A 23,865-nucleotide genomic window follows, 5' to 3' on the forward strand; every position below is an offset into this window, starting at 1 on the left:
CCATCTGGCTAATATACGCTGCTCCACATTCACAGGGAATCCTGTAAACTCCAGATGACCTGAGCCCCAGGTCATCATTGACCCACATACTTGAGCTTCCTTACAGATTTGTGGATGGTATTAATCCGGTATTCCTTAAAGATGCCTGTTGTCCCCATGTTTCCACGATTTCTGGAAGGATCACCAGGATTATAATCAATACTTGTACAGTGCTTGGAGTCCAAGAAGAGTTTATTCATCATATACTAGATCCTCGTTCCAGTGGTCTACTGTGGTGTGATCTCTGGTGTTACAGATTATATGTTAATGGTAACTGGGCAGGTATTTCTTCAAATAAGCCTGGCTGAAGTCCTCAACTGATGTGAAATGCGTTGGGATGGACAGTTTCTTGTTTGGAGACTGCATCATGCAGTACCTTAAGTGCTTGATTATAGTTGGCTGCTCATGGTACGTAAACACCAGTGAGGATCACAGATGTGAACTCCCTTGGTAAACAAAAATGACTGCATCTGATCATTAGGTGTTCAAGACCGGGAGAATATGATTTTGGCAGAACTGCCACATCGAAGCACCACCAAGAATTTATCATGAAACACACACCTCCACCTTTTGCCCTTTCCGAATCAGCAATTCGGTTCAGCCTGTGAATCAAGAAGCCTTCAGGTATGATCACCATATCTGGCATGCCTAGAATAAGCCATGTTTCCATTAAACATAGAAAGCACCAATCTGTCATTTCCCTGGAATAAAGCAACCTTGCCCTCAATTCAACAACTGCACATTTGCTAACAAGGTGTTGGGTTGAGGGGGTCTCATTCCTCAGTTTCCTGGCTTGGAGACCCCCTCCTGCCTTGCTTTTGACCGTGGCAATGAACCTTTGTCCACTTAAAAATTGTGTACCTGTTTGGTTGAGTGTCAAATCCAGTGGATTTGACAGAAAATCATGAAATCTGTAGTTTGAGAGTTAGTGAGTTAGACCAGTGGGAAGAATTTAAAAGGAGGTCATTTTTTTCTTCAGCAGTTTGATCGAGGCACAACTGTGTAGGTGCATGGACGTCAGCGAGTTAGACCGGTGGGAAGAATATAAAAAGTCAACTTTATAGAGCGAGTGTTGGAGCAAAGGGAGTCACAGTAGGAGGGCTTTGCCTCAATGTGGCTTCGATGATAACTGGTCGAGGTGAGGCAAGTTACTTGTGAAGAATAGGAATAGGAAGCATGTCTGTGAAGCCGGGTGTACTGGGTGTCAGATGTGGGATGTCCGGGAGACTCACAGCCTCCCGGATGGCCACATCTACATCAGGTGCGTCAAGCTTCAGTTCCTTAGGGACCATGTTAGGGAACTGGAGTTGCAGCTCAATGACCTTCATCTGGTCAGGGAAAGTGAGGAGGTGATAGAGAGGAGCTATAGGCAAGTAGTCACACCGGGGCCTCAGGAAACTAAGTGGCTAACAGTCAAGAGAGGGAAGGACAAGAGTCAGAAACTAGAGAGTACCCCTGTGGCTGTCCCACTTAACAATAAGTGCTCCTGTTTGAGTACTGTTGGGTGGGGGGAGGAGAACAGCCTACCTGGGGGAAGCGGCAGAGACCATGCCTCTGGCATAGAGTCTGGCCCTGTGACTCAGAAGGGTAGGGTAGGGAAGAGGAAGGCAGTAGTGATAGGGGACTCTATAGTTAGGGGGTCAGACAGGCAATTCTGTGGATGCAGGAATGAAATTCGGATGGTAGTTTGCCTCCCAGGTGCCAGGGCCTGGGATGTTTCGGATCACGTCCAAGATATTCTTAAGTGGGAGGGAGAACAGCCAGAGGTCGTGGTACATATTGGTACCAACGACATAGACAGGAAAAGGGAGGAGACCCTGAAAACAGACTACAGGGAGTTAGGAAAGAAGTTGAGAAGCAGGACCTCAAAAGGTAGTAATCTCAGGATTACTGCCTGTGCCATGCAACAGTGAGTATAGGAATAGAGTGAGGTGGAAGACAAATGTGTGGCTGAGGGATTGGAGCAGGGGGCAGGGGTTCAGATTTCTGGATCATTGGGATCTCTTCTGGGGCAGACATGATCCGTACAAAAAGGACGGGTTGCACTTGAATCTGAGCGATATCATGGCAGGGAGATTTGCCAAGGGTACTGGGGAGAGTTTAAAATTGAATTGCTGGGGCGTGGGAACCAAACTGAAGAGACAGAGAAAGGGGTGGTTGGCTCACAAATCGAGAAACTTGGGAGTCAGTGCGAGAGGGAGGATAGGTAGGTGATAGCGAAGAGATGTGCTCAGATCGATGGTTTGAGATGTTTCGATTTTAATGCAAGGAGTATCATGAACAAAGTGGATGAGCTAAGAGTGTGGATCAGTACTTGGAGCCATGAGGTTGCAGCCATTACAGAGACTTGGATGGCTCAGGGGCAGGAATGGCTACATAGAGCGCCAGGCTTTAGATGTTACAGGAAGGACAGGGAGGGAGGCAAGAATTGGGGGTGTGGCAATGCTGATCAGAGATAGTGTCACGGCTGCAGAAAAGGAGGAAGTCATGGAGGGATTGCCTACTGAGTCTCTGTGGGTCGAGATTGGGAACAGGAAGGGGTCAGTAACTCTACTGGGTGTTTTATACAGGCTACTCAATAGTAACAGGAGCAGATAGGGAGACAGAGTCTGGAAAGATGCAATAACAGGGTTGTGGTGGTGGAAGAGTTTAATTTCCCCAATATTGATTGGCATCTCCCTTGAGCAAGGGGTTTAGATGGGGTGGAGGTTTCCTGACAGAATACGTAGATAAGCGTACAAGAGGAGAGGCTGTACTTGATTTGGCATTGGGAAATGAACCTGGTCAGGTGTCAGGTCTCTCAGTGGGACAGCATTTTGGAGAGAGAATTGCGATCACCATCTCCTTTACCATAGCACTGGAGAGGGATAGGAACAGACAAGTTAGGAAAACATTTAATTGGAGTAAGGGGAAATATGAGGCTATCAGGCAGGAACTTGGAAGCATAAGTTGGGAACAGGTGTTCTCAGGGAAATGTACAGCAGAAATGTGGCAAATGTTCAGGGGGTGTTTGTGTGGTGGTCTGCAGAGGTACATTCCAACGAGACAGGGAAAGGATGTTAGGGTACAGGAACCATGATGTACAAAGGCTGCTGAAAACCTAGTCAAGAAGAAAATAAAAGCTTGTGAAAGTTTCAAAAAACTAAGTAATGATAGAGATCTAGAAAATTATAAGGCTAACAGGAAGGAGCTTAAGAATAAAATTAGGAGAGCTAGAGGGGCCATGAGAAGGCCTTGGTGAGCAGGATTAAGGAAAACCCCAAGGCATTCTACGTATGTGAAGAGTGGAAAAGTGTGTATGGAATCGGAGGAGATAGCGGAGGTACTTAATGAATACTTTGCATCAGTATTCACTATGGAAAAGGACGTTGGTGATTGTAGGGATGACTTACAGCGGACTGAAAAGCTTGAGCATGTAGATATTAAGAAAGAGGATGTGCTGGAGCTTTTGAAAAGCATCAAGTTGGATAAGTCATCAGGACTGGATGAGATATACCCCAGGTTACCGTGGGAGGCGAGGGAGGAGATTGGTGAGCCTCTGGCGATTATCTTTGCATCATCAATAGGGATGGGAGAGGTTCTGGAGGATTGGAGGATTGTACATGTTGTTCCCTTGTTCAAGAAAGGGAGTAGGGATGGCCCAGTAAATTATAGACAGTGAGTCTTACTTCAGTGGTTGGTAAATATGATGGAGAAGATCCTGAGAGGTATAATATGATTAGGAATAGTCAGCATGGCTTTGTCAAAGGCAGATTGTGCCTTACGAACCAGATTGAATTTTTTTGAGCATGTGACTAAACACATTGATGAAGGTAGAGCAGTAGATTAAGTGTATACGGATTTCAGCAAAGCATTTGATAAGGTACCCCATGTAAGGCTTATTGAGAAAGTAAGGAGGCATGGAATCCAAGGGGACAGTGCTTTGTGGATCCAGAACTGCCTTGCTCACAGAAGGCAAAGAATGGTTATAGACGGGTCATATTCTGCATGGAGGTCGGTCACCAGTGGTGTGCCATAAGGGTCTGTTCTGGGACCCCTGTTCTTCGCGATTTTTATAAATGACCTGGATGAGGAAGTGGAGGGATGGGTTAGCAAATTTGCAGATGACACAGAAGTTGGGTGTGTTGCGGATAGTGCGGAGGGCTGTCAGAGGTTACAGCGGGACATTGATAGGATGCAAAACTGGGCTGAGAAGTGGCAGATGGAGTTCAACCCAGATAAGTGTGAGGTAGTTAATTTTGCTGTGTCAAATATGATGGCAGAATATAGCATTAATGGCAAGGCTCTTGGCAGTGTGAAGGATCAGAGGGATTTTAGGGTCCATGTCCACAGGACACTCAAAACTGCTGTGCAGGTTGACTAAGAGGTTAAGAAGGCATAAGGTGCATTGGCCTTCATCAACTGTGGGATTGGGTTCAAGAGAGGAGAGGTAATGTTACAGCTTTACAGGACCCTGGTCAGACCCCACTTAGAGTACTGTGCTCAGTTTTGGTCACTTCACTACAGGAATGATGTGGAAACTATAGAAAGGGTGAAGAGGAGATTTACAAGGATGTTGCCTGGATTGGGGAGAATGCCTTATGAGAACAGGTTGAGTGAACTCGGCCTTTTCTACTTGGAGCGACGGAGGATGAGAGGTGACCTGATAGAGGTGTATATGATGATGAGAGGCACTGATCATGTGAATAGTCAGAGGCTTTTTCCCAGGGCTGAATTGGCTAGCACAGGAGGGCACAGCTTTAAGGTGCTTGGAAGTAGGTATAGAGGGGATGTCGGGGTAAGGTTTCTTTCCCCACGCAGAGAGCAGCGAGTGTGTGGAATGGGCTGCCGACGACTGTGGTGGAGGCAGATACAATAGGGTCTTTTATGAGACTCCTGGATTGGTACATGGAACTTAGAAAAATAGAGGGCTATGGGAAACTCTAGGTAATTCTAAAGTACGCACATGTTCAGCACAGCATTGTGGGCCAAAGGGCCTGTATTGTGCTGTAGGTTTTGTACGTTTCCATGTTTCTACATGCTGCACATTGCAGTGAAAGTAATTCAAAAGAGGTATATTAAGAAGTATTGTACATTGGCTCAGAACATAACCCTGGTTCACTGGTGCCATCTTGCCTATTAAAAATAGGCAGCTTTTGTACAAATTAAAATGCTACAATGGCACCCAGAATGACAATTTGTTATGATGGTATTGATCCTCTCCTTCAATCTTTCATAAATACTTGCGTTCTTGCAATTTATTAAGAAACATTTGTATGTGTTGCAAATTGTACGTGGAGAAACTAGTGAGATCCCCTGTCCTCTGCTAGCACTTTTACAATAATAGATCACTCATGGAGAGGCTGCCTGCAAAGGCTGACTTTGGGCATGGTGTGAAGAGTGATGTCATTGGGACTATGTCATTGTCCCCATGGCAATGCAAGCCATTTCTGGAAATGGTAGTACCTAATTCATATATTGATAGATCACCAAAATCCTAAAATCTCTCATTATCTTCTGATTACAAGTTGGAAGCTGCCATATCATTCCATTGTTAGGTCAATTTAAATGCCAGCTCAGATAGACTGAAAAGACAGGGTGGTGGTTAGGATTTCACCCATTCTTCATGATGGTCTTCTTCATGACACTGAGGCTATGAAGACTGCCCTGGCTGTTGTACTCCATGCCTGCTAATATGATGAACTGATAAATGAGGCTTTAGGCCTACTCCAGGCTGCTCTGGGGTTCAACATGTACAAACAAGCTGGATGAACTCAGCAGGTCGGGCAGCATCTATTGAAACGAGCAATCAACGTTTCGGGACGAGACCCTTCGTCAGGGCTGAAGGAGGAGGGGGCAGCGGCCCTATAAAGAAAGTGAGGGGAGGGTTGAAGGTGCCAGGTGAAAAACCAATCAGAGGAAAGATCAAGGGGTGGGGGAGGGGAAGCAGGGAGGGGATAGGCAGGAGAGGTGAAGAAGGAATGTAAGGGGAAAGCACTATGGGTAGTAGAAGAAGGCAGAATCATGAGAGAGGTGATAGGCAGCTAGAAGAGGAGGCAGAGTGGAAATGGGATGGGGGAAGGGAGAGGGAGGGAATTTTTGGAAATTGGAGAATTCAATGTTCATACCAAAGGGCCGGAGACTACCCAGATGGTATATGAGGTGTTGCTCCTCCAACCTGAGTTTGGCCTCATCATGGCAGTAGAGGAGGCCATGTATGGACATATCCAATTGGGAATGTGAAGCAGACAAAGTGTCTTGGCCTGAAACGCTGACTGCTCGTTTCAACGGCTGCTGCCCAACCTGCTGAGTTCATCCAGCTTGTTTGTACGTGTTGATTTGACCACAGCATCTGCAGTGTATTTTGTGTTTGCTCTGGGGTTCAGATTTGAAGATTTAATTTTGGTTTGGAATGCGTTGTTCACTTCAATTCTTTGCACAATTTTTTTTTCTTTCTCTTGCGCATTGAGTGTTAGTCTTTTATTTTTACTTTTTTAATTCCTTTTTTCTTTAATTGGATTCTTTCAGGTTTCTTGCTTTGTGGCTACCCGTGAAAATTTCAAGGTTATCCAATTTATACATTCTTTGATATTAGACCATAAGTCCTATGACATTGAGTCTGCTCCGCCATCCAATCATGGCTCCTCAACCCAGTACCCGCCTTCTCTCCGTAACCTTTGATGCCATGTCCAATCAAGAACCTATCAATCTCTGCCTTAAATACACCCAACGACCTGGCCTCCACAGCTGCATGTGGCAACTAATTCCACACATTCACCACTTTTGGCTGAAGAAATTTCTCTGCCCTCTTGTCCTAGACTCTCCCATCATGGGAAACATCCTATCCATGACTTCTCTGTCTAGGCCCTTCAACATTCAAAAGGTTTCAATGAAATCCCCACCCTCAGCTCATCCTTCTGAATTCTAGCAGGTACAGACCCAGAGTCATCAAATGTTCCTTGTACGATAACCCTTGCATTCCTGGAATCACCCTTGTGAACCTCCTCTGGACCCTCCCCAATTCCAGCACATTTTTTCTAAGATGAGGAGTCCAAAACTGTTCACAATATTCAAAGTGAGGCCTCACCAGTGCCTTATAAAGCCTCAGCATCACATCCTTGCTCTTGTATTCTAGAACTCTTGAAATGAATGCGAACATGGCATTTGCCTTCCTCACCACCAACTCAACCTGCAGGATAACCTTCAGTGTGTTCTGCACAAGGACTCCCAAGTCCCTTTGCATCTCAGATTCCTGGATTTTCTCAGTTTAGAAAATAATCTGTATATTTATTTCTCGTACCAAAGTGCATGACCATGCATTTTCAAACATTATATTTCATTTGCCACTTTCTCCATTTCATTCTCCTAATCTGTTTAAGTCCTTCTGCATCCTACCTGTTTCCTGAACACTACCTGCCCCTCCACCAATCTTTGTATCATCTGCAAACTTGGCAAGCCAATGTTCTAACCATGTTAGTAACCTTCCTCTAATACCATGTGTTGTTAACTTGGTAAGCAGCCTCATGTGAGGCACCTTGTCAAAAGCCTTCTGATAATCCAAATATACAACATCCACTGCATCCCCTTTATCTATCCTACCTGTAATCTCCTCAAAGAATTCTAACAGGTTCATCAGGCAGGATTTTACCTGAAGGAAACCATGCTGACTTTGTACTATCTTGTCCTGTGAAACCAAATACTCTTATCACCTCATCCTTAACAATTAACTCTAACATTTTCTCAACCACTGAGGTCAGGCTAACTGGTATACAATCTCTTTTCTGCTGCCTTCCTTCGTTGTTAAAGAGTGGAGTAACATTTGCAATTTTCCAATCCTCTGGGACCATGCCAGAGTCCTATTATTTTTGAAAAAACATTTCTTATGCCACCACAATCTCTGATGTTATCTCTTTCAGAACCCTAGGGTGCAGTTCCTACAGTCTGGTGGACTTATGTATCTTCAGTCTTTCAGCTTTTAGATCACCTTCTCTCTTGTAACAGTAACTGTACCCACTTCTCTTCCTTCTCACACTGCAACAGCAGGCATGCTGCTAGTGTCTTCCACAATGAAGACTGATGCAAAATACTCATTTAGTTCATTGGCCATCTCCTTGCCCCCATTATTTCTCCTGCCTCAGTCTCTAGCGGTCCTATATCAACTCTCATTTCTCTTATTTTTAAACATATTGTATTTGAAAAAACTTTTATTATCCAGTTTGATATCTAGCTTGCCTTCAAATTACATCTTTTCCCTTCTAATGATTCTTTTAGTTGTTCTCTGTAGGTTTTTAAAAACTTCCAAATCCTCCATCTTCACACTAATTTTTTGTTTTGTTGTATGCCCTTTCTTTTGCTTTTACAATAGCTTTGACTTCCCTTGTCAGCCACAGTTGTACGATTTTACCATTTGAATATTTCTTCATTTTTGGAATACACATGTCCTGCACCTTGCTCATTTTTCTCAGAAATGCATGCCATTGCTGCTCTGCTAAAATCTCTGCCAGCAGCTCCTTCCAGTTTAGCTCCTTCATTCTCTGCCAACTCCTCTCTCATACCACTGTAATTTCCCTTACTCCACTGAAACACTGCTCCATCAGACTTTACATTCTCTGCATCTAATTTCAAGTTGAACTCAATCATATTGAGCTCAATACTGATCGCCTCACTATAAGAAGGACGTGGAAAACATAGAAAGGGTGCAGAGGAGATTTTCAAGGATGTTGCCTGGATTGGGGAGCATGCCTTATGAGAATAGGTTGAGTGAACTCGGCCTTTTCTCCTTGGAGCAACGGGGGATGAGAAGTGACTTGATAGAGGTGTACAAGATAATGAGAGGTATTGATCATGTGGATAGTGAGAGGCTTTTCCCCAGGGCTGAAATGGCTAACACGAGAGGGTATAGTTTTAAGGTGCTTGGAAGTAGGTACAGAGGAAATGTCAGGGGTAAGTTGTTTTTTTTTTAAACGCAGAGTGGTGAGTGCATGGAATGGGCTGCTGGCGGCAGCAGTGGAGGCGGAAATGATAGGGTCTTTTAAGAGACTTCTGGGTGGCTACATAAAGTTTAGAAGAATAGAGGGCTATGGGTAAAGCCTAAATAATTCTAAGGTAGGGACATGTTCGGCACAGCTTTGTGGGCCGAAAGGCCTGTATCGTGCTGTATGTTTTCTACGTTTCTATATTCTGATCACTGGTTTCCAAGGGTTATTTTACCTAAAGCTCCCTAATCGTCTCCGGTTCACACATAACACCCAATCCAGTATAGCTGATCCCCTAATAGGCTCAATGACAAATCGCTGTAAAAAGCTATCTCTTGGGCATTCAACCAACTCTCTCTCTTGAGATCCATTACCAACCTGATTTTCCCAATTGACCTGCATGCTAAAATCTCCCATGACCACCGTAACATTGCCCTTTTGACTCACCTTTTCTATTTCCTGTTGTAACCTGTGGTCCACCTCCCAGCCATTGCTGGGACGTCAGTATGTAACTGCCATTGGGGTCCTTTGAGCCTTGCAGTTTCTTAAGTCAACCCACAAGGATTCAACATCCTCCAATCCTATCACATCTTTCTCCTGATTTGATGCCATTCTTTACCAGTAGTGCCACACCAACCCTTCTGCTTACCTTCCTATCCCTCTGATATAATGTGTAACCTTGGATATTCAGCTCCCAACTACAACCATCCTTCAGCCACAATTAAGTGATGGCCACAACATCATACCTGACAATCTATAATATTGCAACAAGATCATCCACTTTATTTCTTATACTATGTGCATTTAGATACAGCACCTTGTGGTACCATATATTAAATGCACCTTTAATCATCACTGCTTGTCTGCACATCAATCCCAAAAGGTGACAAAAGAAAATTTAGGAATCAGATGCTTGTCAATAATGCAGCCAAAAAGACAGCCAAAACAATCACTGCTCCTCAGTACATCCAACAGCAGCCTTAAAACCTAGTTTGCCACATGCAATTCACTGCATGTGGAGTGCTCAAAGAAGGCTGGGATTTCATGCACAGAAACAGGGAGGCCAGATGCTTATATTAAGCTGCTGGCAAATCATCACTGTCAGACCCCATTAGTGCACTTATTACTAGGAATGCACCCTGAACGCTAAGCACACAGTTCCTGCGTACTGTTGTACAGTATAATGATAATCCTGAACTTCAATCTCACCATTTCCACTTCCCTGCATCTTTCTTTTTCTCTTCCTTCTCTTTCAATTGTTTCTTGTTTTTTTCAACCTTCTTCAGTTGTTTCTTCTTTTTCAGTGTGATGTTATTCTTCCCATTCTTGGTTTGCTTTACAGGTCTTTTTCCATTTGCCTTGTTTGATAAATGTTTTGAAATTTAAACAGAATATTAAAACAATGAGCAGTAAGATTTGTTTCGAAACAAAGTTAATTCTGTCTACTTTAATGTTTTCTTTATATAGTGTATATTTCTTGGTTGCTAAAGAAATGTAGTAAAGATTGTGCCAAACTTATTCAGTTGGGATAACCAGTTGCTTGATAATACACTCACCACTCATGCTACTGAGCAGATAATTAATTTAGATAGTTTTCATTTTTAGTTATTCATATTCATTTTAAGTAATATTCTGGTGAACAATACCTTACGACTGGAAGACAGTAATATTTTAACTTAAACAAGGGCTCCCAACCTGAGGCTCACTGACCCCTCTGTTAATAGTAGGGATCCAAGGTATAAAGGTTGTGAAACACTGAATTAAAGGCTTAAGAGTAAACTGCAAAATAAAATTTACCATTAAATCCTCATCACTAAACATAGGCTGACAAGAGGTTACCTTCTCACCTATTCCAACTCAACAAGCAAATTTAAATTCTATGACCATTAGTGCACTTACTATTAGGAATGCATCCTGAATACTCAGTAGCACATGAACTTTTTAACTGAGAAGATTCAAGTACCGCAACTGCTCAGACATACCCAAAATGTCACCTGGTTAAAATCTCAGGATGTGCAGCATATCTCTGCCTTAAAAAGTTAATGCTGGAGGAATTAGTATTTGATCACAAGTTATGCAAATATCATGGAATTTCTCACTGTAAGTAATATCTGTTCCTTCCTTCTCAGTATATTGTTGACATCAGCAAAATAGGTGTCTTAACTTCATTTTTCCTGTGTAATAATCTCAAAAGGATAATCATATTGCAGGATGCATTAAGTTAGTTGGATTCTATTTACTAATCTGGCAACTCTTCCAAATACTGACAAAGAATCCCAAAGTTTTCTTGAAATCAATACTCAAATGCAATATGTAGAAAATGTACAGTACTTTCAATTCCAGTATATGATAGTTACATTAAGCTGCCTACTTCTCCAATGTCTAAGCAAACGGCAAGAGTGCACGAGATCCTGTATGGTAAAGAACTGAAGAGACTCTCTCATAAGCTACACAAGGAAATCGGCCACCTGCAGACTTTTTTTTAATATTCAAATAAGCTAAATCCAGTCTACTTGCCACATTTCTACATCAAGGGGCTTGGGGCCAGAAATGTTTCAGATTTTATTTGAACTTTGTAATATGAGATAGCTTGGGATTGCAATCATTTCCAACCTTTGGTTCAAAACAGATATGTACTTAATAGTAAAAATGATTACATACCATTAATATAATAAAAATATCATGTGTGCAGGGTCACAAAATTAGAAGCAGCATCAGGAGAATACCCCAATCAGGGGAACAACAAACAATAGAAGGCAACACACTCTAACCGCTGGAGGAACTCAGCAGGCCAGGCAGCATCTATGGAAAAGAGAACAGTCGACGTTTCGGGCAAAGACCCTTCAGCAGGACTGGAGAACAAGTCCTGGCAGGCTTTCAATTTCCACCAATGATGTTGTGTTTGGATTAAAAGGTACACTATATTTGTATTTTCTTTTTTTTCAGTTTTATGTAAGGTAAAAAACACAAATAGCATTGTAGACTTCAAAGAGTAGCATTGTAACAGGATTGTGGTGGTGGGAGATTTTAATTTCCCAAATATCGACTGACATCTCCCTAGAGCAAGGGGTTTAGATGGGATGGAGTTTGTTAGGTGTGTTCAGGAAGGTTTCTTGACACAGTATGTAGATAAGCCTCCAGGAGGAGAGGCTGCATTTGATCTGGTATTGGGAAATGAAACTGGTCAGGTGTCAGATCTCTCAGTGGGAGAGCATTTTGGAGATCGTGATCACAATTCTGTCTCCTTTACCATAGCATTGGAGAGGGATAGGAAAAGATAAGTTAGGAAAGCATTTAATTGGAGTAAGGTAAAATATGAAGCTATCAGGCAGGAACTTGGAAGCGTAAATTGGGAACAGATGTTCTCAGGGAAATATACAGAAGAAATGTAGCAAATGTTCAGAGGATACTTGCATGGAGTTCTGCATAGGTACATTGCAGAGAGACAGGGAAAGGATGGTAAGGTACAGGAACTGTGGTGTACAAAGGTTGCTGAAAACTAGTCGAGAAGAAGAGCCTATGAAAGGTTCAAAAAGATAGGTATGATAGAGAGCTAGAAGATAAGGCTCGCAGGAAGGAGCTCATGAAATGAATTAAGAGAGCCAGAAGGGGCCATGAGAAGGCCTTGGCAGGCAGGATTAAAGAAAACCCCAAGGCATTAGACAAGTATGTGAAGATCAAGAGGATAAGACAGGAGAGAATAGGATCAATCAAGTGTGACAGTAGAAAAGTGTGTATGGAACCGGAGGAGATAGCAGGTGAACTTAAAGAGTACTTCACTTCAGTATTCACTACAGAAAAGGAATTGATGATTGTCAGGATGACTTACAGCGGACTGAAAAGCTTGAGTATGTAGATATTAAGAAAGAGGATTTGCTGGAGCTTTTGTTAAGCATCAAGTTGGATAAGTCATCGGGACCGGACGAGATGTACCCCAGGCTATTGTGGGAGGCAAGGGAGGAGATTGCTGAGCCTCTGGCGATGATCTTTGCATCATCAATGGGGACAGGAGAGGTTCCGGAGGATGGGAGGGTTGCAGATGTTGTTCCTTTATTCAAGAAAGTGAGTAGAGATAGCACAGGAAATTATAGACCAGTGAGTCTTACTTCAGTGGTTGGTAAGTTGATGGAGAAGATCTTGAGAGGCAGGATTTATGACCATTTGGAGAGGCATAATATGATTAGGAATAGTCAGCATGGCTTTGTCAAAGGCAGGTTATGCCTTAGGAGCCTGACTGAATTTTTTGAGGATGTGACTAAACACATTGATTAAGGTAGAGCAGCAGATGTAATGTATATGGATTTCAGGAAAGCATTTGATAAGGTACCCCATGGAAGGCTTATTGAGAAAGTAAGGAGGCATGGGATCCAAGGGGACATTGCTTTGTGGATCCAGAACTGGCTTGCCCACAGAAGGCAAAGGGTGGTTGTAGATGGGTCATATTCTGCATGAAGGTCGGTGATCAATGGTGTTCCTCAGGGATCTGTTCTGGGATCTCTATTCTTTGTGACTTTTATGAATGACTTGGATGAGGAAATGGAGGAATGGGTTGGTAATTTGCTGATGACACAAAGGTTGTGGGTGTTGTGGACAGAGTGGAGGACTGTCAGAGGTAACAACGGGACGTTGATAGAATGCAAAACTGGGCTGAGAAGTGGCAAATGGAGCTCAACCCAGGTAAGTGTGAAATGGTTCATTTTGGTAGGTCAAATATGATGGCAGAATATAGCATTAATGGTAAAACTATTGGCAGTGTGGAGGATCAGAGGGATCTTGGGGTCCGAGTCCATAGGACGCTCAAAACAGCTGCACAGGTTGACTCTGTGGTTAAGAAGGCGTATGGTATATTGGCCTTCATCAATTGTGGGATTGAGTTTAAGAGCCGAGAGGTAATGTTGCAGCTATATAGGACCCTGGTCAGATCCCACTTGGAGTACTGTGCTCAGTTCTGGTCGCCTCACTACAGGAAGGATGTGGAAACCATAGAGGAGATATACCAGTATGTTGACTGAATTGGGGAGCATGCCTTCTGAGAACAGATCGAGAGAACTTGGCCTTTTCTCTTTGGAGTGGTGGAGGATGAGAGGTGACCTGATAGAGGTGTATAAGATTATGAGAGGCATTGATCATGTGGATAGTCTGAGACTCTTTCCTAGGGCTTAAGTAGCTAGCACGAGAGGGCACAGTTTTAAGGTGCTTGGAAGTAGGTACAGAGGAGATGTCAGGGTAATTTTTGTTGTTGTTTTTTTTTTAAACGCAGAGAGTGGTGAGTGCATGAGATGTGCTGCTGGTGACATTGGTGGAGGAGAATATGATAGGGTCTTTTAAGAGACTCCTGGATAGCTACATGGAGCTGAGAAAAATAGAGGCTATAGGTAACCCTCGGTAATTTCTAAGGTAAGGACATGTTCAGCACAGCTTTGTGGGCCGAATGGCCTGTATTGTGCTGTAGGTTTTCTATGTTTCTATGTAGACTTGCTCTGGTGTTAGATTTTCATCAGTGAGAATCTTTGCAAACTCTGCTGTTTTATGGTCAGCCAGAAGCTTTATCTTTAAAACTTAAAATCTTTATAAATTTAATGCTGTGCCTTTTCTTAAATTTCTGCAACCAGCCCGCTGAATATTCACAATTACCTTCATTTTTCTGTTCATCATGATAGACTTTTGCTTGTTTCACTCCTATGCCCACGGATCCATTCTTGCAATGCACGATTGAGTATTTAAAATTTTTTTGTTTTTGCAGTGTTTTTCTATTTTTCATTAACTTTTGTTCATTACATATGTGAGGTCACTCCTCAGAACTGTGAGATGTGCAGAGACCTCCACATCACCTGGGAGCCTTCCTAGGGTCAGGTGTAATTTTCCATTTGTGACATTATGTCAGCTCTCAAGAAAATTTCAGATTTCAAAGGGTTTCTGGTTTTGGAGGGGGTACTCAACATGTATATCATTAATCGCAAAACTAAATTTCTGCAACCCATTAGTAGAAGTATTGGCTACTAGATCTGATTGGGCTCCATTCTGGAAAGGAATTATGGTGCCAAATAGATTGGGAGGAATTGAAGGTGCTAAGTAAAAACTTTCAAGGAAGACATCAATCTCCAAACCTGCATGTTCTGTGAGATTGTTATTAATGGGAAATGGTCATAACTGATGAGCTTGACCATGTCTTCATTCACCATTTAAACCCTCAACCAGCGCTCACCAATTTCTGACTGAAATCCAAGGTTATTCAAAAATCAGATGCAACCACAAACCAGAAAATTTTCCTTTTACTTTCTTTAATGTGCTCCTATCTGCATCACTCTGCAGATACAGTAAGAGGAGACAGGTGGCCAGCAGAAAGGGCAGTCAGGGAGTGCACAAGATCCCAAGTGAAATTGGGAGACGGGTGTAGGGACACTCAAGAAGGAACTTAAAAAAAAGGAGATTTGGAACAGAAGTGAGATCACAAGAGATCACTGAAGTGTTTTGTTAAGTAAATTTTAGTTATTAATTTTCCCCCTGCCCTGTTCTTGGAACAGTGTTTAGTTGGCAGTTTTCAAACAGTGACTCCCAGGATTCCGATTCAGTGATGGTAATATTGTTGACAATTAAGGTTTTCGTTCTGGAGATGGTCATTGCTGACCACTTGTATGGCTAGGAGCAGAAATGTTATTTGGCACTTTTCAGCTCATGCCTATAATTTGAGGTCTTCCTGTAAACAACCATGCATGGTTGCAATCTCGGAGGAGCTATGAATACAACTGAATGTTAGGTAGTTACAATTTTACGATGATGTAGCTGGAAGTGAATGATTCAAAGCTACCACCTTGAGAAATCCCTGTTTAACAATATCCAAGGGCTGAGAGATCTAGATAAATATCTTTGAGTAAGATATGATTGTAGTCACTGGAACGCTCTCCCCTTGATTCCAATAGTCAGTTTTACCAGTCCTCCATCTTAACATTCAGTCATAGGCTGCCTTAATGTAGAAAAGTCAAATTAATTTCATCTCCAGAATTTAGTTGTTTAGTCTCTTTGGACTAAGGCTAAAATAAGGTCCTGAGCCAAATAACCCAGACAAAAATCAAAACTAAATCTTGACAAGTATGCTCCAGATCAGTGGTTCCCAGTGTGGGCAATATCACCCACCTCAGGGCAGTGGGAGCTTGAGGGGAAAAATAAAGATAGAGGGGATGTTGGGAAGTGCTTGGTAGCACGGGAGGATTCTTGGGAACCGCTCACTGCTTGAGATGAACTTTGTCAATAATATTTACCATTACTTTTCTGAGAACTGAGCATATCCGACAATTTTCCCACACTGTCAGGAAGTTACCATTCTTCCAAATGCACAGCAAGAGGCTTAACTAGATGCACAGCTAGCTTCAGAGTACAAATCTTGTTTCACTGCCTTTACTGTAGGCCTCATAGGTAACCGACTGAAATAGTTGATGACAGCTTCTGTGATGGCAGGAACTTCCAAAGGCCACAGAAATGGACCTGCCTAGTACTTTACAGCTCAAAATGACTGTTTTTAGGACTGGCATGTGAATTATAGTTAAGGATGGAGATATTCTTGGAACCAGCTCCTTCTGTTAGCTGTTTAATTCTCTGCCATCATTCATAAGTCAATGCAGCAGGACTACAGCACTGAGGCAATCTTTCATTGCTGGAATAACTTGGGCGTCCATTGCATTTTGTGACCAATGACACCATCTCATTAAAGAATAAAAATTGCAAGGGCAGTAGACATCAGCTACTTTAAGATTGGTTTAATTCATTAATTATAGCAGCAAAATCAGTTAAAAATATAAAAATATACCTGAGGAATTTCATCCTCCTCAGCTTCCTCAGTTTTTAACCACTTGGACTTCTTCCTCTTCCTAAAAATAGTAAGAAAATGACCAATGATTTGTTTGTTAAAACAGATAATTGTTGAGCTATAAGCAGAAAAATGTTTCTCTGCTCACATCAACTGAACTATCTGATCTCAGCTCCAAGTTGGAATTTCTGGGGTGGTGAGGAGAATAATAATATAATCCAATGTTGAGATACTATAATCACCACCTAATAATGGGCTTCATTTTGTGAATAAATACAGGAGACAACTTAATTGCAATGCCCACATTCAAGGAGAATGGTGATAATCATTCTTCGACCTCATGCAATCAGTTATACGGCACAGAAACTAGCTCTACAGCCCAAATGTCCCATGCCAATGAAGATGCCCCACACAAACTTGTCCCATTTGCTACTGTTTTGTCTATAACCTAATCTTTTCCAATCTTGGTACCTCTCTAACTGTTTTTTTAAAAATTGTTATTGTAAATGCCTCAACCACTTCATGGCTTATAACTTAGTACTTCATTGTACTGATGGTAGCCTCAAAAGATGAAAACTTTTATTCCTTTCACCAATTTTTGAAAAATACCCAGGTAACTGTTCATGATCTCAAAAACAGAAATTCTCTTGTGTGATTCAAAGTTTAACACACTGCATCATAAAGGAATATTAATGTAAAATGGGTATATATCAGGGAGATTTTGACCACCACAATATACCATTAACCCAATTTGTCCATTCTATGTGGGGAGGGGGAATGATTAACTATCACACAGATCTCTTTATATGGTTGTGCCCATGAAAATTTATGAATGAACTATTATCAGCTTTGTTGCTAAGAATGACATACCTTGACATTTGAATAGATCAGCTATTGCAGAGATCACTTTACTCAGCACTGTTCCCTACAATGCAATTCTGTGACATCGTCAATGGAAATAGAATCCACATTGTCACAAGTGTGACAACACATAACATCACAAAGCAGCAATGACGAAATCAACACACACCAAAAAAAAGAATCAGGACTATTCTTCGAAGGTTTTTAGCATCTCACTCGTTATGGTAGCGGGTTGTCATCCAGTAAGACTTAAAAATGATTTATTTTGTGAAAATGACACCAAGACCCTGAAGGTTCTCAGCCCAAATCATCGACTGTACTTTCCCCCCTCCTGTAGATGCTGCCTAGCCTGCTGAGTTCCTTCAGCATTGTTTGTGTAGCCAAGATCTTCTGCCAGTTATCACATTGTGGTTACTCCACAAAAAAAAATTCATGCAGAGACATCTTCCAGTACTCATAATCGGAGTGACAAGAAGTCCTGAAGGGCTACCAGAAATTAGATAATTAATGGTTAACATTTAAACAGAAAGTAGTTTACACAGAATGAAGGGTGAATTTGATAGGAGCTGGGGTTGGGGGAGGTATGGTATCACAGTGAATGAACAGCAGCTGTTCAGAAAAGACTGGTAGTTAGCAGAAAAATTGATGGTATAGTAAGAACAAAGGGAGGCTAAAGTTTGACAGATAGGTAGATTAAAAGTTTACAATTATAGTTTGAATGAGACTTCAGACAATAGTCATGGCTGTTAAAACTTGAGATGAAATTAAGATCATACAGAAACTATTGAGACTGAACTTCCTGTTGCAAGTTTAGTTCATATTGCAATGATGTAGTAATGTACTTTAAAAGGTGAGGAACTGATATGCTGTACTCACGAACAATCGAGCAGTGAAACTGAGACCATCTTTTAGTCACTGGTGAACAAGTGCACATTTTCTTTTTGCCTTAAGTTGGTGTAATATCGGTACGTAAATTGCAATGAGCATCAGAATATTTAGACAGTAAAATCCAGCTCAACTTCAAGATGCTGAATGCTGCAACATTTTTAATGCAGTGATTTTTTTTTAAAAGGATGAAATCTGTTGTTCACTAAACAAACTATATCCTTCACTTTAGAAGTGCCACATAATTATAATTCCTCTTTCTACACTATTACACGTTGGCTGTTGCTCCTGCCTGGAGCCAACTATTGCTAGTTTTCCTTGAGCATTTCCAGCCTTTTACCATCTTTCTTTTCATTAACCCAAAACCAAACTGTTAAAGAGGAAACTTCAAAGAATTGTGGTGTGGGCTGTGAAGCATAGATATCTTCACCAGTGAGGTATTCATAAGCTTAGAGTTGAGAATGATGAAGACAAAAAACACAGACCGAGGCAAAGGAAATAGGAGTTGAATTTCATTCATTGAATGTGGTTATTAGCATCATTGTCCATAACCATAGTTTCTTGAGAAAGTGGTTTTTACTTGCCTTTTTGAACTTGTCATATACCAGAAGTACATATTCTAGTAACTAAATATAAACGGAGCTCAAATTTCCTCTATGCTGTGGTGATAACTGAACTTTTGTGTATGAAGAATCTGAATTATTGATTATATTCAAATTACTGGATTGCCCATTTACTAATACAACTACTGAACATAGGAGGCAAGGGTTGGAAGAATGTAGTCTTTGCAAGATAACAGACTGAAGGTGATTACAAAGATAATGAAGAGCAAAACTACACAGGGTCTTCATAGAGAAATGAGAATTTTAAAATTAAGGAGTTACTGTTGATTTATACCAATAAATGCTAAAGTGCGGGAAGAAAAGGATTTTAAAGCTATCCATATGTATACAGAGAAATCCCTCTGAAGGTAGTTTAAAAAAAAACTTCCAAGAGATCTGTATTATACTCAAAATATCAACATTAAAGTGAAATTCACACAATCGAAGGGAATCTTGTGTTATCAGTCTGAAATTGTTTACAAGGTATGAAATGTAACAGTAAACAGCTCATTCTTTGGAGAGAGCTTTCCCCAGGGACTAAAGCCTAGATATTTGGCTTTTAATTTTTGTGTAATGAAATGTTTGTCCTTTATGCAAGAACTTTTAATCTTTTAAATAACCAACTATTGGGTTCAATTTGATGCACTTGAAACAAAATTAAATACATTTTACCTTAATTTGCAATGCAGATATACAGTGAGACCCCCCCCCGCCGGCATATGTACATATAACAAAAGGAATTCTAGACACTTTTTGCATGCTTAGATCTGTCTAAATACAGGAGGGAGTGAACTTAAAGGAAATATCAGCTAATATCCAATGATCATCTAGTCATTGGTTAGAGGAAATGTTTGATAATCATACACTTAACCAAGACACTTACTGCTCAGAATTGATATCACAGCGGATCCTTTTCTTAGTACTTTCAACAGGAAATGAGTCTTCATTCATATCTTGATTCTCAACCAGCCTACAAGTTATAAGATTTCTAAATTGTTAGGACAATCATGTCAATTTTTTCTGCTCTCATCTTTCCAGAATTCACCAAAGCACAGTTTTGAAAAAAAAACAGTAGGAGAATGCTATTTGGGCCCTTAAGCTTTCTGACAATCACGATGAAAGCTAAGCTGTTTTGCTTTTTCCCCCAAACCTGTTCTCCAGTTTGCTATATCTCTGGATGACTCAAGAGTTGAAAGGGATGGAGAAAACTTAAACAGAATTGTTTGCATTAATTTCCTTTACCACAGTATTGGAGAGGAATAGGAACAGACAGGATAGGAAAGTGTTTAATTGGAGTAAGGGGAAATATGAGGCTATCAGGCAAGAACTTGGAAGCATATATTGGAACAGATGTTCTCAGGGAAAAGTATGGAAGAAACGTGGCAAATGTTCAGGGGATATTTGCGTGGAGTTCTGCATAGGTACATTCCAATGAGACAGGGGAAAGGATGGTAGGGTACAGGAACCATCGTGTATAAAGGCTGTGGTAAATCTAGTCAAGAAGAAAAGCTTAGGAAACGTTAAAAAAAAAACTAGATAATGATAGAGATCTAGAAGATTATAAGGCTAGCAGGAAGGAGCTTAAGAAAGAAATTAGGAGAGCCTGAAGAGGCCATGAGAAGGCCTTGGCAGACACAAGATTACGGAAAACCCCAAGGCATTCTACAAGTACGTGAAGAGCAAGAGGATAAGATGTGAAGGAATAGGACCAATCAAGTGTGACAGTGGAAAAGTGTGTATGGAAACAGAGGAGATAGCAGAGGTACTTAATGAGTATTTTGCTTCAGTATTCACTATGGAAAAGGATCTTAGCGATTGTAGGGGTGACTTACAGCGGACTGAAAAGCTTGAGCATGTAGATATTAAGAAAGAGGATGTGCTGGAGCTTTTGGAAAGCATCAAGTTGGATTAGTCACCGGGACTGGACGGGATATACCCCAGACTACTGTGGGAGGTGAGGGAGGAGATTGCTGAGCTTCTGGCAATGATCTTTGCATCATAACTGGGGACAGGAGAGGTTCCGGAGGATTAGATGTTGTTCCCTTATTCAAGGAAGGGAGTAAAGATAGCCCAGGAAATTATAGACCAGTGAGTCTTACTTCAGTGTTGGTAAGTTGATGGGAAAGATCCAGATAGGCAGGATTTATTATGAACATTTTCTCCGCTGCTCCAAGGAGGTAAGGCCAAGTTCACTCAACCTATTCTCATTAGGCATTCTCCCAAATCCAGTCAACATCCTTGTAAATCTCCTCTACACCCTTTCTATAGTTTCCACATCCTTCCTATAGTGAGGTGACCAGAACTGAGCACAGAACTCCAAGTGGGGTCTGACCAGGGTCCTATATAGCTGTAACATTTTACCTCTTAGCTCTTAAACTCAATCCCACTGTTGATGAAGGCCATGGCACCATATGCCTTCTTAACCACACAGTCAACTTGCGCAGCATCTTTGACTGTCCTATGGACTTGGACCCCAAGATCCCTCTGATCCTCCACACTGCCAAGAGTCTTACCATTAATATTATATTCTGCCATCATATTTGACCTACCAAAAAGAACCATCTTACACTTATATGGGTTGAACTCCATCTGCCACTTCTCAGCCCAGTTTTGCATCCTATCAATGTCCTGTTGTAACCTCTGATAGACCTCCACACTAAACACAACACCTCCAACCTTTGTGTCATCTGCAAATTTACTAACCTATCCTCTTCCAGGTTATTTCTAAAAATCACAAGGGGGTCCCAGAACAGATCCCTGAGGCACACCACTGGTCACCGATCTCCATGCAGAATATGATCCGTCTACAACCACCCTTTTCCTTCTGTCTGCAAGCCAATTTCAGATCCACAAAAGCAAGATCTCCTTGGATCCCATGCCTCCTTACTTTCTCAATAAGCCTTGCAGGGGGTACCTGATCAAATGCCTTGCTGAAATCCATATATACTACATCTACTGTTCTTTATTCATCAATGTGTTTAGTCACATCCTCAAAAAATTCAATCAGGCTCATAAGGCACGACCTGCCTTTGACAAAGCCATGTGCACTATTCCTAATCATATTACGCCTCTCCAAATGTTCATAAACCCTGTCTCTCAGGATCTTTCCCATCAGTGGTTGGTAAGTTGAAGTAAGACTCACTAGTCTATAATTTCCTGGGCTATCTTTACTTCCTTTCTTGAATAAGGGAACAACATCTGCAGCCCTCCTATCCCCTGGAACCTCTCCTGTCCCCAATTATGATGCAAAGATCATTGCCAGAAGTTCAGCAATCTCCTCCCTTGCCTCCCACAGTAGCCCGGGGTATATCCTGTCCAGTCTCGGTGACTTATCCAACTTGATGCTTTCCAAAAGCTCCAGCACATCCTCTTTCTTAATGTCTATAAGCTTTAAAATCTGCTGTAAATCATCCCTACAATCGCTAAGATCCTTTTCCATAGTGAATACTGAAGCAAAGTATGCATTAGGTACCTGTGCCATCTCTTCCGCTATGTTCTATAATAGACAGAATATAATGTTCTATCTATTATATTCTATGCCCTGACCTATGGAGGTAGGCATACAAAATACCTTAAACTTACTGTCTAACCATGTTGCCACTTTCAGGGAATTATGGATCTGAAACTCAAAGTATCTCTGTTCATCAACATTCCCCAATACCCTGCTATTTACTGATTATACTCTACCCATTACTTGACTTCCCAAAATGTTTCTGCATAGCAAAAGATGGGATTAAATTCCATCTGCCAATGCCCTAACCCAACTTTCCATCTGATCTGTATTGTGCTGCAGCCTTAGTCAATCTTCACTGCTATCAACACCAACAACTTTTGCGTTGTCTGTATGCTTCCTGATTGTAATCCCTACAGTTACATCCAAATCATGGATATACATCATGATCAACAAGAGTCCTAGCAAAGATCCCTGCAGTACTCCACTGGTCAGAGACTTCCAATCATAAATGCACCCTTCCACCACTACCTTGTACCTCATAACATGAATTTAGTACATTGTATATCTAGAAAACAAAACTATTTAATCTTGCACACCATCCTATCAACCATGCACATGCTATGACAGCCAGCATCTGAAACAATTTTCGGCCTTTGAAGTCTGATGATCAGATGTAATTTTCCAGCTATTATTCTAATAAAAATTTTCGAGAACAAATATGCAGCATTTTTGAGAATTTATGGAAGTAGATTATTTATGTTAATTTCAATTATTCCATTTCCAACAAAAACAGGAGATTTTAATCCTGCAAAACATACAGTCTAATAAACAACCATCATGCAATCTTCACCACCATCCCAAAACTTTTATGAAAACTAAATTCTAAGTTGAAACTCACTGTGTGGAAGGATCCTCAACATGGTCAGGTTCCTTTTTTATCTTGCTTTCTTGAATTCCGGCATTGTCTTCAGAGTTCTGCAGCTCTGACTGTACTTTCAAATTAAGCCTTTATGAAAAGAGCAAACCATCGTTTATTGAACATATCAAAGTCCTACCCTAGCACCACTATTTTGCAAAGTAAGCCTTGAAATATATTACTTAACAGCAATACAGAGTAGCACTGGCCAATGGGACAAAGCTTAGGTAGCTAAACATATAGAAGATGGTGCAGAAGAATCCCAACTTCTTTTTTACATAAAGCATATTGGATTCTGTACAAAACTAGCCTCACTATGATACATAAACTCAAGTAAATCAAGCAGCAGA

The 23,865-nt window shown here is 41.3% G+C and overlaps 1 protein-coding gene across 1 annotated transcript in view; it reads right to left on the reverse strand.

Moving 5' to 3' along the window:
- Positions 1-10,198: 10,198 nt before the first annotated feature.
- Positions 10,199-23,865, reverse strand: part of LOC140739751 (uncharacterized) — a 46,822-nt gene continuing 33,155 nt past the window's right edge. The window contains exons 9-12 of the mRNA XM_073068653.1: positions 23,498-23,605; positions 20,029-20,115; positions 16,798-16,858; positions 10,199-10,351 (exon numbers count right to left, since the gene is read on the reverse strand). Coding sequence (XP_072924754.1) covers positions 10,199-10,351; positions 16,798-16,858; positions 20,029-20,115; positions 23,498-23,605 — 409 coding nt within the window. The remainder of the gene's footprint in view (positions 10,352-16,797; positions 16,859-20,028; positions 20,116-23,497; positions 23,606-23,865) is intronic.

This window comes from Hemitrygon akajei, chromosome 1 (assembly GCF_048418815.1).
Source record: "Hemitrygon akajei chromosome 1, sHemAka1.3, whole genome shotgun sequence".
In the NCBI taxonomy this organism is placed as follows: Eukaryota; Metazoa; Chordata; class Chondrichthyes; order Myliobatiformes; family Dasyatidae; genus Hemitrygon; species Hemitrygon akajei.